The 15,038-nt window shown below is 43.0% G+C and overlaps 1 protein-coding gene across 1 annotated transcript; it reads left to right on the top strand.

Moving 5' to 3' along the window:
• The first annotated feature begins 1,529 nt into the window (after window positions 1–1,529).
• On the top strand, window positions 1,530–11,435 carry Serpinb12 (serpin family B member 12). The gene is made up of 7 exons (XM_015482318.2): window positions 1,530–1,712; window positions 2,521–2,652; window positions 3,401–3,541; window positions 4,777–4,894; window positions 8,683–8,825; window positions 9,774–9,941; window positions 10,879–11,435. The coding sequence occupies exons 1-7, from the start codon at window positions 1,545–1,547 to the stop codon at window positions 11,281–11,283; spliced, it is 1,275 nt and encodes a 424-aa protein (XP_015337804.1). The 5' UTR covers window positions 1,530–1,544; the 3' UTR covers window positions 11,284–11,435.
• The last annotated feature ends 3,603 nt before the right edge of the window (window positions 11,436–15,038 follow it).

Genomic DNA, 15,038 nt, shown 5'->3' with positions numbered 1-15,038 from the left:
GTGATTTGATTCTTCAGTTTTCTCATCTTGTGAAAGGGGAGCTATAATATCTACCCTGCAGAAATGTGGGGTTAAAGCTAATATATGTAAACTATTCAGATCATATCAGGTATAACTTTTAAAAAAAGTTGTCTAAGATTATGTTTTTAAATTAGAATTTATTAGTTATAAAAACGTGTATTAAACTGGAAAAATGCTAACGTCAAAGTGTACTGTTCAGCTCAGTAAACTAACTTATTTCATGCTTACTGTGTGGCACATACCTAATGACAAAACTGCAAATAAAGGGGCATATGTTTTCATCTTGGAAATATGCACTATCCATAAGCAAAGAGACCAAAGAAAAGACATTTAATTCGCAAGCCACAGGTCCAAGGTAAGATCTCCAGGGGACTTTCTTGCTTCTTCTAGAGTAGCTTGGGGTCAGGGACCAGAAATCTATTCTTAGGAAAGTCACTCTCTTGAAAAGGATGTTGAAAGAATTGACTTCTATACACTCATGACCTTTGAAGATCTGTTTCCTCTTGAACAATATTAATGACTGCTCAAGTGCTTCAAGTTCTGGAGGCTGCATATGCAATGAGTCAATGGAGGTAAGAATGCTGGCCAGGGTCATGACCCGGGACTGTTTGCTGGGCAAATCCTCAGGCACAGACCACTGAGGGGAGAAGGCAAAAGACTTAAGCAGAAACAGGCACAGCCTGTGGAGGAAGAGGAGGAGGTAGCACGAGGTTTTCTTGGCTGCTGATTTGATTGTGGGGAATGGCAACCTTTGACCATACTGTACCTGAATAAAGGAGGCTCCCCAAAGAAATGAGTAGCATTGTTGTGTCACCAAAAGATCTGTTTAAGTCCTAATCTCTGCAGCTGTGAATGTGAACTTAATAAAACAGGGTCATGGAGGACTAAATTAAATGAGGTTATACTGATTTAGGCCTCTAATTCAATGACTGGTGTCTATAAAGGGGAAATTTGGGCACACACTCACTCACACACACACACACACACACACACACACACACATAGTCATGGGCGTCATGTGCAGATGGAGGCAGAGATTGGAGTGATGTGTCTATAAGCCAAGAAATGTCAAGATTGCTGGCAGCCACCAGAAGCTGGAAGAGAAGATGTTCCCTGAGAGCCTCTAGAAAGAACTGATTCTGCCAACACCTTGATTTTGGACATCTATCTGCCAGAACTGCAGGAGAATAAATTCCTGCTGTTTAAGGCACTCAGTTTGTGGTAACTTGTAAGGCAGCTCTGGGAAACTAATTCATACCACTGAACAAAAATAGATTTCTTTCTCTATGGGTATAATACTGACACCATTGTTTGGATATATAATGTTGGGTGACCTTAGTTTTCCAGTTTATTAATTATTTATTATTAATCACACATTGAATAATTGTCTATGATTTTATCTTGAGTATTAAAAATAAGAATGATTTGTTTGTCTATTTGCCTATGTTCTCCAATCACCACTTTCTCTCTCTGTCTCTCTCTCTCTTTTTTTTTTTTTGTTTTAGGCAGTTGTCAGTTTTACAATGGAGTCTCTGATTGAAGCAAATACCAAATTTTCCTTGGATCTTTTCCGAGAGATAACCAAAGATGAGAGTCAAAAAAATATCTTTTACTCTCCTCTGAGCCTCTCAGCTGCCCTGGGCATGGTCCGCCTGGGGGCTAGAAATGACAGTGCTCGTCAGATTGATGAGGTGTGTATCCCTGAAGGTGCTGCATGGGGTCCTGGACTCCGGGTGCACATTCAAAGTCAGATGCTGATCCTCTGCTGAGCTGATCCACTGCACGGTGGGCTTGCTTGAGTCCTCACCTTCTCTTCAATTCTACCCGTCTTCAAGGTTCTAACTCCATCTCCTTATGGAGCCTCCCCAGCCTCCCCCCAGCAGACAGCTTTTCCCACTCATCTTCTTTGTCTCTATCTCTGTCTACAAGTCTGTCTCTCTATAATTATTGGTAACAGTATTAGCTGGTGATTTTTAATATGCGTGCTTTGTCTCTTGCTTATTCCATTAACTAAATATTTATTAAGCACCAGGTATTTGTCCAGCAGCTAAGTTCTCAGTGTCCTCCTTAACCCTTCTTTTTCTCTCTCACTTCACACCATGTGGGTCGGAAGATTCTGATCACTTTTCTTTCCAAATATAACCAGAATCCAGATGCTTCTTGTCATCTCCCTGAGGCCTGAACCTCACCGTCTCTTCTAACATGGCACTATGGACAGTCTCCTGAAGCTGTTCCCATGGGCCATCTCTTCTCAACACAGCAGCCCAGAGAGCCTTTTAAGTCCCTAAATACTATCCTGGACAGAGGGAACATTCAGTTACTTCCTCTGCATTCAACCCCAGATCTAAGGAAAGAAGTCTTTATTTCTGTGAATGATGGTTGATTACTTCGTTCGACTGCATAATCATTGTTACATTATAAAAATGTGACTGAAGCTCTCTCTTAATGCTTCCTCCTGTTCATATTGTCTGAAAGACCCCCCCCCCCCTACTCACGCAGGTACTACACTTCAATGAACTTTCCCAGAGTGAAAGCAAAGAACCTGACCCCTGTTCGAAAAGCAAAAAAGCCGTAGAGGTTGACAGTTCTCTGGAAGGGCAGAAAGAAACCAGGGAGCCTCTGGATGTGCAGGTGAGCTGCCGCCCTGAACTCCTGCCCTCTTATTTGCAGACTGCTGGTTCTCGACTGCAACTGGAGAGGGTTACTCATCCTCAGACATTAGGTCCTGGCTGCCGTGAACAGCAATAACCTCATGTGACCTATGATTCCTTTGTAATTATGCTTTTTATACATCCTTGGCCCTGAGTTAGCTTCTTAATGAGTAAGACCTGGTATCTTCTGCTCAGGATTAAAAAAAAAAATCACTTAGCCCACATCCCCATTACTCGCCTGCCTCCGCAGACCACAGGCTCCCAGGATGGAGTGTGGTTGAAGGTGAAGGGGAGCCAGGGGTCAAGGTGCAGTGGAATCTGCCTCCCTCCACCTCTGCAGCTCTGTTTGGTGCTGAGAGATGCCCTGACACACAACGCTGCCGTGGTCAGCTCAGCCCAGGGGTAGGAAGGACATTCTCCAGGCTCTCCCTACCTCGAAATTTAGGAGGTGGAAGACAATTGGATTTTTTTGTGTCCTTTTGAATACTGAGGAAGCCAGGGTGCCCCTGTGCATCGCTGGGTCCTAGACACACTTTTCCTGAGTGGTCTTGACTCCACTGTGGGAGCCATGGTTTCCCAGGGACCCCTCTCACCTCCTTTCTCTCTTCTTCACCTCAGAGAACACCCAGCAACTCTGACTGGTCTCTGTGAAAATACCCGTCCTTCAGGGGTGTTTAGCTCTTCTGATAGTCCTGTTTGAGGTCGTGATTTGTCTCTTCTTTTGTTAGGCCAAGTCCTCCAGTGATAAGAACGAGCTGCTCAGCTGCTACTTCGGAAATCTTCTCTCCAAGTTAGGCAGGGTCAAAGTTCACTACACCATGAGTATGGCCAACAGGCTCTATGGAGAGCAGGAATACCCAATCTGCCCGGTGAGTAGAGCGTGACGAAAGCCATCACAGAGTGTGCTACTTAAAAAGCAAGAAGCTGGATAGTTCACCTGCCACCGGGCACACAGAGTTCTTTCGTGGGAGGATGTGCTGTGGACTGGTGAGTGTCCAGGTCCACCACCTCCTGTCCCACACCCACCTCTCAACTCAAGTTTACAAGGTCTGTTGTAAGTGTGCAGAGTGGGTGGAGAAAGGGTCATGTGCACAGCCGCCTTGGGAGTGTGCGTGGGCTTGGTAATGACATTCTAGTGACCTTCTTTCCCAATCCAGAGCCCTGGTAGATTTGGGCTGCCTTCAAGGCACTTCTCTAAAGTCCCCTTTGGTGCCATGATCAGGCAGTCCCAGTGGAAGTGGCGTTCTGGGAGCCAGAGCCGTAGATCTGGTCTCTGTGACTCAGCAGCTTCTACCTGGCAGAATGTATCTCAACTCGGGCTCTGGTCGCCCTCCAGTCTCCAGGAGGAGCCACATACTAAGCACAGACATGAGGGGTGTGACCAGTGGCACATATGTGTCCCAGCTGTTTAGAGTTGGACTATAGGGGGAAGGAGAGAGCCTACTTTTGACCAAAATAAGTGCGTTCTTTTACAGTGGGAATGACCGATTATTCCTTAAAAAATAAATTTTGGGGATATAAATTCAGATATGATACAATTCATATATTAAAAGTATACAAATCAACAGTTTCGGTATATTACATTGTCCATTTAAAAATCACAGTAAAAATACACATAGCACAAAATTTGCCATTTTAACCATTTTTAAGTGCATCATTCAGTGGCCTTAGTTCCATTCACAGTGTTGTGTAGCCATTACCCTATAGACTTGGGGAACTTTTTTATTACCCCAAATGAAAACTCTGTAGGCATTAAGGAGGACTTTAATTCTTAAAAACAGAAGCATTTTACAGCTAAGCCTCTTAAGTTACTCTATATTTACTTTGTGATGTCTCCACATGTGGATTGTTCAGATAAAACACTGTCTGGCAGGAAAGCCGTCTGCCATTGTAACTTCAGACAGCTTCATGAGCGTTGTGTCCTGTTCTGCCATGGTGGCTAGCCAAGACTGGGGTAGAGAGAGCCCGACAGGCCTGCTCCCCCAGTGTTAGGTGATGAGGAGGACATCTTTCCCCTTAGACTTCCCGTGACTGCTTCGCTCTAAACTCCTGGCATCTCCACATGTTTTTATTGTGCTCTTTCCCCTCTATTCCAATTGCACAGGAGTACTTAGATGGTGTGATTCAGTTTTACCACACGACGATTGAAAGTGTTGATTTCCGGAAAGACACTGAACAGTCCAGACAAAAGATCAACTTCTGGGTTGAATCTCAATGCCAAGGTAAGGAGGACCAAACGCAACGTAGCTGCTATTCCTTTCCATTTCAGAGAAGACTCATCGGCAAGCCCAGCTTTTCAGATTGTTGACCTTTTGGGGACAGATGCTCACTATTGTAGACTGTGTTCAAAACTTGTTTGGAATGAGCATCAAATGTTTCAAATGCTTAGATATTTTGGTTACTTGTTATTGCTCTTTTGCTTGAACATAAATAAAGATGAAATGCCTGTCAACCAAGCCTAGGGCTGGCAGGAGGTCAACTCTTTCCATGAATTAGTAAAAAGTTAAGATTATGAAGTTATTCAGAGGGACATGGAAATAATAAAACCCTTATACTTATCACCTTTTCACTATGTGTAAAAATGTTTCCTGAGTGAAGGAGAATGTAGAGACAGTGGCAAGTGTTGACACTTTGAGGCCCGTGTAAATGGGAGGCTCTTCTATTATAGAACTCTTCCTGCCCAGCTCCCAGCCAAATGGAGGTCTTTAAGTGGAAGAGAGTCTGTAGGAATGCAGAGCGTCTAAACTGGCCATTCCTCCCAGTCATGTTTAAAATATGCCCCAGTGTCCTCACTCACAAACCCATGTATCAACCACACTTTCCTGGCCGCCACGTGTATGGAGTATCCATCATGGAGCCTCCCACCAAGGACACTTATCTACTATGTCCTGCTCTTTTAACTGTCCTCCTTACAAATTTTCTTAAAGTCACTCAGATATGTGGCTATTCCAAGAAGCACATAAATAGTGCTGCTTTGAAATAATATCATTCTTTGTGGAATACTTATACTTTTCTTGAGTAAGATGTTCTTCATTCTAGAGATAATTGCATTAGAAACAAAACAAAATGAAACTATGTCTGAAAGCAGCTAAATTAGCCACGGTCATGGTGTTGACCACCATGCTGGTTCTCAGTGGCCGTGGCTGTAGGGTAAAAACTGGAAGGTCTCTTGCTTCCTTAAAATCCACGATTCTCTAAAAATGATATTTCTTTAGTAAGTAGAACCATAGTCTCATATTCTAAATCAGTTCTATAGGCTGTCATTATATATATTTTTTGATGCTTCTACTGCTTTATTATGGAGTTTCCCTCTGCCGGTATATATGGGTCTCTAGCACTTTTGGAATCATACCAGTGTCCTCAGCACTGAATGTTCATTTACCCATAATCTTCCCCGTAAGGCATCCATTGAGATAGAAGTTTATCTGTTATATTAGCATTACTGAGAGCTCCATTTCTTGGGCTTACAACATCACATAACAAAAATAATATGGCACATTTAAAAATATTCTTTGAGCTACTGAGTATTTCAAAGTTACAGAAATGTTTATAGTATCTAATATTTACTTATAATTAATACATAAGTTTGCATTGACTTAATAAGGATCCACCCAAGCATAGAAATTTTCAGTATTTTGTTTTTTTTTTTTTTTTACATGATGAACTAAGAGTAAAAGTGAGCTAGAAAGGGTTTAAGGCAGGGGTGTGTTTTTAAAAGACGACTCTGATTGTGGAATGGAGAACAGATCAGAAGTGGACAGAAGGAGATGTGAATGTAGATGGTCAGGGCACCAAGACAGAAGAAGAGGAGCTGGTGGCTGGAACCAGTTGGTGGCAGAGGAGGTGGCAAGAGGAGGATGGATTGGAGAAGTACTATGAGGTGGAGCAGAAGGATTTTTATCAACCACTTAGGTAGGTGAAGGATTGTTTGGTAAGAGCTAGAGAGTGACTCATAATGCTCTGATCTGAACATTTTAATATACCCAAATGAAGAAATTGCCTAACTGCCACCCTATTCATGTGTCCTATAATATGTGTCCATTATTTTAATGAAAATTTTCAAAAAATTAAGGATTTTACTATAGGGAAATATGCCCTATCCATGATCTTGTTTTTTAAAAATTGTTTTTAAGGGCATCGTGGAATGCAATCTGTACATGTAATTATATCTGTAATCCCAGTCATTTGGGAGGCTGAGGCAGGAAGTATGCAAGTTCAAGGTCAGCCTTAGCAACCCAGCAAGACCCTGTCTCAAAATAAAAATTAAAAAGAACTGAAGATGTACCTTAGTGTAAAGTACCCTTGAATTCAATACCTAGTACCCTCTCAAAATGATAAAATATTCACGAACAGTTTATGTTCTTAGGTTTGAGGTCTTATTTATTGTAGTCATTACTATTTAAAGATTAGTTTTGTTCATAATGTGTATATATGTTCGCTGGATTGATTTAGCCATTCTGTAATGTCTACATATTTTAAAATGTTATATGGTACATGATAAATACATACAATTATTAATCACCAATTAAAAAGTACATTTATAAAAGGTAAAGTTCACTTCATTGTGAACTTGCTTCTGGACTCAGCAGCATTGAGAGGACTCAACTTCTCCAGGTCTTTTTTCCTATTTCTTGGTTACTTACAGTGGTCTTGTCTCTCCACTCCATTTCCTCCTAGATTTATCCCCCACTAGCCCCAGGTCAGAGACTCAAACCTCCCACAGGGAAGCAGTCTGAGGTCTTATTGGCAGTCCTTGGGAAAGGAGGCTGGAGACCAGCCCCATGTTGCTCTAGGTGCGGCCTAGACAGTGCTCCCTTCTTCCAGTGCACCCCGGGGTTGCAAAGCCCAAGGAACTCAACCCCTCAGGCCAAAAGGGTTTTAGCATACAGGGCCGAGGCAAACTGCTGAACACAGACCAAGGCATTTTTTTGCTTGCCCATGTGGGGTTGAGGAAAATGTTCATATACCTGAGATAAAGGTAGAGGGCTACTTCTGCCTTCACAGTAAGATGGTAACCCTGGGCATCTGCCCACATTCTTAGTGACCGCAGCCTGGGAACAGCAGTGGACTTATTTCAGTTGTCTTTGTTACCTGATGCAATGCCCTGTGCCCCTCTCTTCCATCAGCAGGCTTCTGCTTCCTGTCTCTAGTCTTCCTCACGCAGCCCCAGGCCCAGCTTACCTCTGGTATTTCTCAGGGATTTAAGTCCCAAGCTTCCTGAGGTAGAAGGGTCTTCCCTTCTCAAACCTCAGCCTGTGTTCTAGTAAGTGGTCATTTGGTACACCGGGGTGGAAGGATGCACCCCAGGGGGGGCTGCTCCTGATAATGTGGGGCTTTCCTGGTCATCCCCAGTGCTGTGTACTGTGGGTCAATAGAGGGAAGACGTCAGGGCTGAGCCTAGGTGGCCTTGCTGCTTCTTGGCTGTTGGGCATCACCTCTCATTGCCGCAGTCTGTGTTCCATAAAGAAGAGACAATGGTACCTGCCTCTCATGGCTTATGTGGGGTGAACTGAAAGAAGGCTTGTGAAAGTCCCCACAAAAGAGGCTTTATATCAAGGCCTAGTTCGTTTTTGTGTGTATTTGTTTGTGTGTGACCGTATATACTGCGCCACGACGAGAGCTTGAAAGAGGCAGTTAATACCATAGCTATTTTCTCAAGGAGACTCCAAAATAGTCAGGTGGTCGGATCTCTAACTTGAAAGATGAACCATGGTACTAGCTACCTGATGACAATCCCAATTAAAAGTGGAGTGGAGAGTTGGAGGAGAGTCCCTTAGTTCCAGTGTCTGATTGGATCCTCCTTCAGGGCAAAGTGGGGGTTCCTCTCCTCCTCACCCCCCTTTACCTGTACGGCTTCTCCACCTGCAGCACCCTCACTTTGTTTTCTTGTCAGCTCTTAAACGAGACACTCTAACTCTGGGGATGTTAAGATGCATTAAAAAATCCTTGACTTGATGAAGACTTATGACATAATTCACACTCAGGATATTCTCCGGTGCATCTCTATTAGGTAAAATCAAGGAACTCTTCAGCAAGGACACCATCAATGACAAGACTGTGCTGGTGTTGGTGAACGCCGTGTACTTCAAGGCCAAATGGGAACAACGTTTTGACTGTGACAACACAGTTGATGAACCTTTCTTTCTGAATGAGGTACTTGTACGACAGCCTGTAGATTATTAGATATTCCATTCGTGATTTTCCCCTGACAATGGTTTGCAGTATGTGGTCCCCTAACAATGGTTTGCAGGTCTCGGAGTTGCAGCTCACATTTACGATCCTAGCACTTAGGGCTGAGCCAAAGTCAGCACCTGAAGTTCCTTGGGCATTCTGTGCCAGGTGCTGCACTGTCTGCTTTGTGTTCATCATTTTTTCTGTCCTCCAAAATGACGTTATGAAGTGGATGCTATTATTACAATGTAGGAGTTGAAGGAAAAATGCAAAGGCCAAGTTACTCAGCCATGCATTAGGAGTTACTTCTGTGTTTACCCCCAAACCCATGTTCTAAGCCACTGGGATGAGACTAGGCAGCCAGCCACCCGTAAGCTGTTTTGCTTTGTTATTGGGGACAGTTTTTTCCCCTCTGTGTCCTAGATTGCTGACTTCCCCACCTCAAGGTTATTGGGAGGCTCGGGTGCTCTGGGTAGTGCCCTTTCTTCTGAAGGAAACTATGGACCTGGGGCTGTTATTTAATATGTGGGTGATTACCATTTAGCCATGGGTTCTCTGGGTGCTGTGGAGGGGTCGACCAGGCCAGAGGGGATGGTGGCACGAGACCAAGGGACTGGGTTGGAGCAGGCCTAGGAGAAGGGGAGCTTGCTGGGCTTGCTTTGGCTGACGAGGCTGTGGGAGGTGTCTGGATAGGAAGCCTACCAACAAAAGTCTTGAGAACTGACTAAAAACACAGGAAGATCTTGTTGGCAGAGGAAAGACTGACTGCTCAATGGACAGAGGCTCTCCTAGGAGGGGTTGCTGCCATGGTTTGGGACTTCTGGCACAGACTCTTCTCATCTTGAAGAAGCCGTGTTCTCAGGGAAGTTGGGACCATGGGGTTTGTGAGCTCACATGGCCAACTGTGACTTCCTGCCTCGTCACCCACAGAATGAAGAGAAGACTGTAAAGATGATGAAGCAAAAGGGCACGTTTAGAATCGGCTTCATAGAGGAGCTGCAGGCACAGATCCTGGAGATGAAGTACACCACGGGGAAGGTCAGCATGTTCGTCCTGCTGCCACCTCGCTCCGCAGACAACATGAAGGGCCTGAAAGAGGTGAGTCTTCATTTCATGTCTGTACTGAGTTCACCTGCAGATCCTTGGAGAACAATACTGTTATTATCCACCAACCTCAGAAAGAATGGTATCTTAGCTACCAGAGTTATTGAAGACTTACAACAATTTGAATTAGATTAGATAACTTTTCTTATTTGTTTAAGCCAAAAGAATGCATACCGAAACTATTGAAATAGAAGTGTCATCTCTTAATTCATAGCCTTCTGCAATCATTTTTCCTGACCAAGGAATCTGAGTGCTGAGTCACTTGAGAATTGTTACAAATGAAATAGCTTTCCGTTTTTCCCTGAGTATGCTGACTTCTGGTCTCTTCCTTAGACTACTTTGCTGTAGTTCAACTAAAGACTCTCTAACTGCATTGTGTTTTTGGATGCAAACACTTTGGCAAAAATACTTTAAGGAAGGAATTAATGCAGGCTGGGGAGGCTCTCCTGGGGTAAAAAGATAGATGAGGGAAAAGGTGAGAGAGAAATACCACTATAATAATCACAATAACAGTAACAACGATTATTCAGAATTTACTATGTGCCAGCACTTTGTTAAATACTTCACATATGTTATTTTGCTCAATCCTTGAGAGAGCATAAATGTCTTATCTCTGTTTTATAGAAGAAGAAATTTAACTTTGAAATGTTAGGGCTTGTTCAGGCTCACCCAGCTGAGCTTTGCTGGTCTTTGAACTTGAGTCTGTCAAGCACCAGAGCACAGTGGAACCCAAATTGTCCTGTAACTTTTAGAAAGGAAAGAGGTTTCCTTGGAGGAGTTTTAAATGAAATCAGACCATTTGAGGGTTATAGAAAGACCTTGAAGTTTGTATGTAACTGACTGTCAAATGGTCTTAGGCACTTTGAAGTAATTGGGGTATTCTTTGCAGGTTTACAGGCTGATCCTTAACGTTATTTTCTTACTCTTGTAGCTTGAAAGGAAAATAAGTTATGAAAAACTCAGGGCCTGGACTAGCTCAGAAAACATGTCAGAAGCAAAGGTAGCCATCTCCTTCCCCCAGTTCACCCTGGAAGACAGCTATGACCTCAACTCCATTCTGCAAGACATGGGTATTACGGATATCTTTGATGAGACGAAGGCTGACCTCTCGGGAATCTCTCCCAGCACCAATCTGTACTTGTCCAAGATTGTGCACAAGACCTTCGTGGAGGTGGATGAAAATGGCACCCAGGCTGCTGCAGCCAGTGGGGTGGTTGGCATGGAAAAGTCACTGCCGTCCTGGGTGGAGTTCAACGCCAACAGGCCTTTTCTCTTTTTCATCAGACACAACAAAACCCAGACCATTCTTTTTTGTGGCAGGGTCTGCAGTCCTTGAAGGGACCCACTGTCCAGCACTGGGGTGTGGGAGGAAAGTGGCAGTGGTCTTCCTTCCCCTGTGTAATGAGGGCACCTGTGCATTTGCTGCTATCCAGAGCTGATTGCATCCTGTTCCAGCCCCGAGCTGCCTCCCCCAGCCATCAGCCGAAGTTTGTCCTGATCTTTTTCACCCTGAAGCTGATTTTCATCTGTTTATTCCTAATGAAGGGCCCTTGCTGCCTCCCTCTCCCCTTCTACCTGCAACTTTCAAGCATATAAATTCACCCTCTGTGACCTGGTCAATGCAGTTTCGAATGGTATTAATTTTATGTAAGATACCTACCTCCTTATGAAGGAATTCTGAAAGCTCATTGACAGAGTACCTTTCAGAGATGGAAAACTCAGAAGCCACTTCAACATGGGGGTAGCAAGAGTAAACATTTGGAATGTGTTTGGGAAACTCAGCTCTGTTCTAGAGCAGTTATGGTCCTGGCCCTTGCTGGGCAAGAGGCCCTGCCTCCTCCTCTTACTTCTTCCACTGCATGGAAGATGTCCTGGAAGGTCTTTTCATTTGGGAGAAAATGGCATCTGGGGGTGTATTTAAACCATAGTTCAAGGATGTGTGAATCCCCAGCCAGCATTCACTCTGCATATAGTGGGAGAATATTTGTATTGTGAATTTGACACTGACCCAGGAAAGTATAAGAGGATTTTGAAAGTTTGGTCTTAGTTTTTCTTATCAAAACTGCTGGAGTATCATGAAGCACTTCCCCTGTCTCTTCTTCGTGCCCTTCCTTAGAGAATTCCCATCTGTTGCTCATTGCTGCCAAATGCCCAGTGTGTTGTAGTGGGCAGCTGGGCTCCCCACTCCCTGCTCTCTGGCAGCAGGGACCTATTTGCCCTTCCAGGGGGCCTTATGCCTGGTGATGCTACTGGTAGGAACAGTCCAGTGCCTGGGCTGACGCATGTGGAATCCTTCCCAGGATGTCTGGTGGCTTCGTACTGAGGTCTAGGTCACTGGAAGTATGACACCTGAGTGTTCAGACCCCAGACCCCCCAGCTCTGTTCTTCTGAAGAGCTCTCTGAGTTCATGATATCCCTTAGCGAAAGGCCCTGAATGACCACTGCCATGTGCAACTCTAGTGATTTGTCAGTCTCTTTTGTGATTTGGGTTGTGGTCCAGTTTTACTTCTGTGCCTGTGACTCTCCTGCTCCCAGCTGCCCCCGTGCTGGTTAAGGGTGGCTGTGGCAGTTAACTTAGGAGCAGGAAGATCACCTTTACATGACCCGATGCTGGCCTCCTCCCCATCCCTTGGTGTTGAGGGCCACAACAAGTTGCTTGTCACCTCCCAGTTATTTGCCCAGCCAGACTGAGGCACCTTGGGACTTCTTTGTGCTCTGAGAGACAAACTCCATTCTCTCCCTGCAGTGTTCTCTTTGTGGAAACTTATTGATGGAGTAGAACAATCTGTCACTGGTGATGTGGGGCGGTGCGAGGCAGGAAGGAACTTTCTTTTCTCTGCTTTTCTTGTACTAGCAAGATTGACCTTGCAATACGGCAGCTGGAGGCAGAAAGAGCACCAAGTCGGTAGGTTGCTGTGATTGTTAGAAAACCCACTAGATGAAAATCACAAGAGGATGAACTCCTCTGCTTTTCAGTTTAAGGTCCCCTCCGTCCAGCAATGTTGACTGATAAAACAAACAAGGTAATGAAGATGACAAAACTATTGCTTTCTTATTGCTATGACTATTCTGGGAAGGGGACCATGGGTGGATAGGCCCCCACAGGTCCACTGACACTGTGCAAACAGACCAGAATCCCTAAAATCCCAGTAAACAGACTCTGTGTTCTCTTTTATCTTGACCCAAGTCCTCCTTGTGATTTCCTACACTGTTGAATAAATATTCTCCCCTCAAACTCCTCCCCACTTTTTTCCTTGGGCTGGGGCAAGCCAGAACATGTTGCTCCATTCCTAATTGCTGTTTACTTCTTTTGCATGCATGGAATCTTCAAAATCACAACATCATTAACATGAAACAGAGGTCCAACTGGGACAGCAGAACGAGGAATCTGTGCAGCTGTCTCAGTGGATTCTTTGCTCCATGAAGAATGAAGATGAATTCCACGTGAATTCTTCATCCTCATTCTTCATGTTAGGCTTTTGGTTCCCCAAGTCCATTTTCTTATCCTAGTCTTTGCACTCAATCTAAATAATCCAAATCTTTTTCTTCTTACTCAATAAAAATAAAAAAATAAATTCCCATACATGCATAATTCTAACTGAGGATATTAAATCTATAGACTTAATTTGCAAGTTGTCACATTCTAATACAACAGGTTTTCCTTCTAAGTAACGTTATCTATCATGTGCATCAAAGTTTTAGCTACAGACGGGTGAAAAAGATTTCAAAAGCATTCAGATGAACAACAGTGGTGTTGAGAGAAATCCATATACCCATTATTGACACACAAACATTCTGAGTAGATCATCTCATAATCCAGTTGAAAAATATGGGGAAAAATATAGGATTATGAAAAAAAATAGTGGTAAGAAAAAATACATTATGATATAGACACAAAAAGGAGACTTCATAAGAATGATTTATAGCAAGAAGCAGAATAAAATTTTAGAAAACTTTTTGGTGTGCTTAATAGTATTTCAATAGACCAGGCATCTATGGGATTAGATTAGATAAATGCTCTTGAAATATTAGAAGACTGCCAGGGGAATCAAAAACACAAGAAGAATTTAAATAGGTTTTAAAGGCAGTCAAGGAGCAAAACTGGCTCACTGGAAAATTTAGTGATGAATAGGGCACATTCGAGTTCTTAGAACGTACAAGAAATAACAGGAGGGAAGTTTGTAGACACAAAGAAAGAATAGAAAGTAAACCCAAGAATTATGGTGTTTCTGAGGAAGAAAGCGGATTACTGGCATGGATTCAATAATCAAAGACATAATGTAAGAAAACCTTCTTGGTTGTCTGATTACACCTATTGATTTCCAAGAAAAGTAATAAAAAATGGACATGCCAAGAAAATTGTAAAACAAATGATTGAGAAAATAATCCTATCAGTACCTAAGGAGAAAAGAAAATAGTTTATGTGTAAAGGATAAAAAAATAGCAGATAGAACTCAAACACTTTTTTGTTTTTGTTTTTGGTTAAGTTTCTGAACACAATGAAACCTAGTCTACAGGTATGAAGGGAAAATACATGATTAAACAATTTCATATTGGTCAAATTGGTCTGTGTGAAAATACAAAAGAAAATTGTTTTCAGACATACTTCTCTGTGTGAGTGTTGTTATATTTAAATTCCCAATACCTGGCACCATGCTGGAAACATCACAGAAACTAAAATTAAATGCATGTTGCTTTGAGTGAATCTAATACAGCCAAGACTCAAAAATCCAGCATCGAAATCCCTTCAGTAAAAATATGACCTCAGTTTATAATCAAAGTAAAAAAAGATAAATTTCTTATTTAAAATTCTCGCTATGCCTAAAATTTTTTGGAAGCGGTAACTCTTTCTGTTAGCACTGATTTTCTTTCTTTCTTTCTTTTTTAATGTTGGATCCAGGCATGGGATGAGTTTCAATACTCTGAATAAACTCCAGCCCTGAAATCTCTGAGTTGGAACAGTGGTAACACCTAATGCTATGGTCTTGTTGAGTGCCAAAATTGGTCAAAGACCTTCATAGGCAATAACACATTTAATCCTCTCAGTTATTCGGAGGAGTAAGTTTTTATTATTGTTCACAGTGAACTGAT

This window comes from Marmota marmota, unplaced genomic scaffold (assembly GCF_001458135.2).
Source record: "Marmota marmota marmota unplaced genomic scaffold, marMar, whole genome shotgun sequence".
Lineage (NCBI taxonomy): Eukaryota > Metazoa > Chordata > Mammalia > Rodentia > Sciuridae > Marmota > Marmota marmota.
This window is presented reverse-complemented; position numbering and strand designations above follow the sequence as displayed.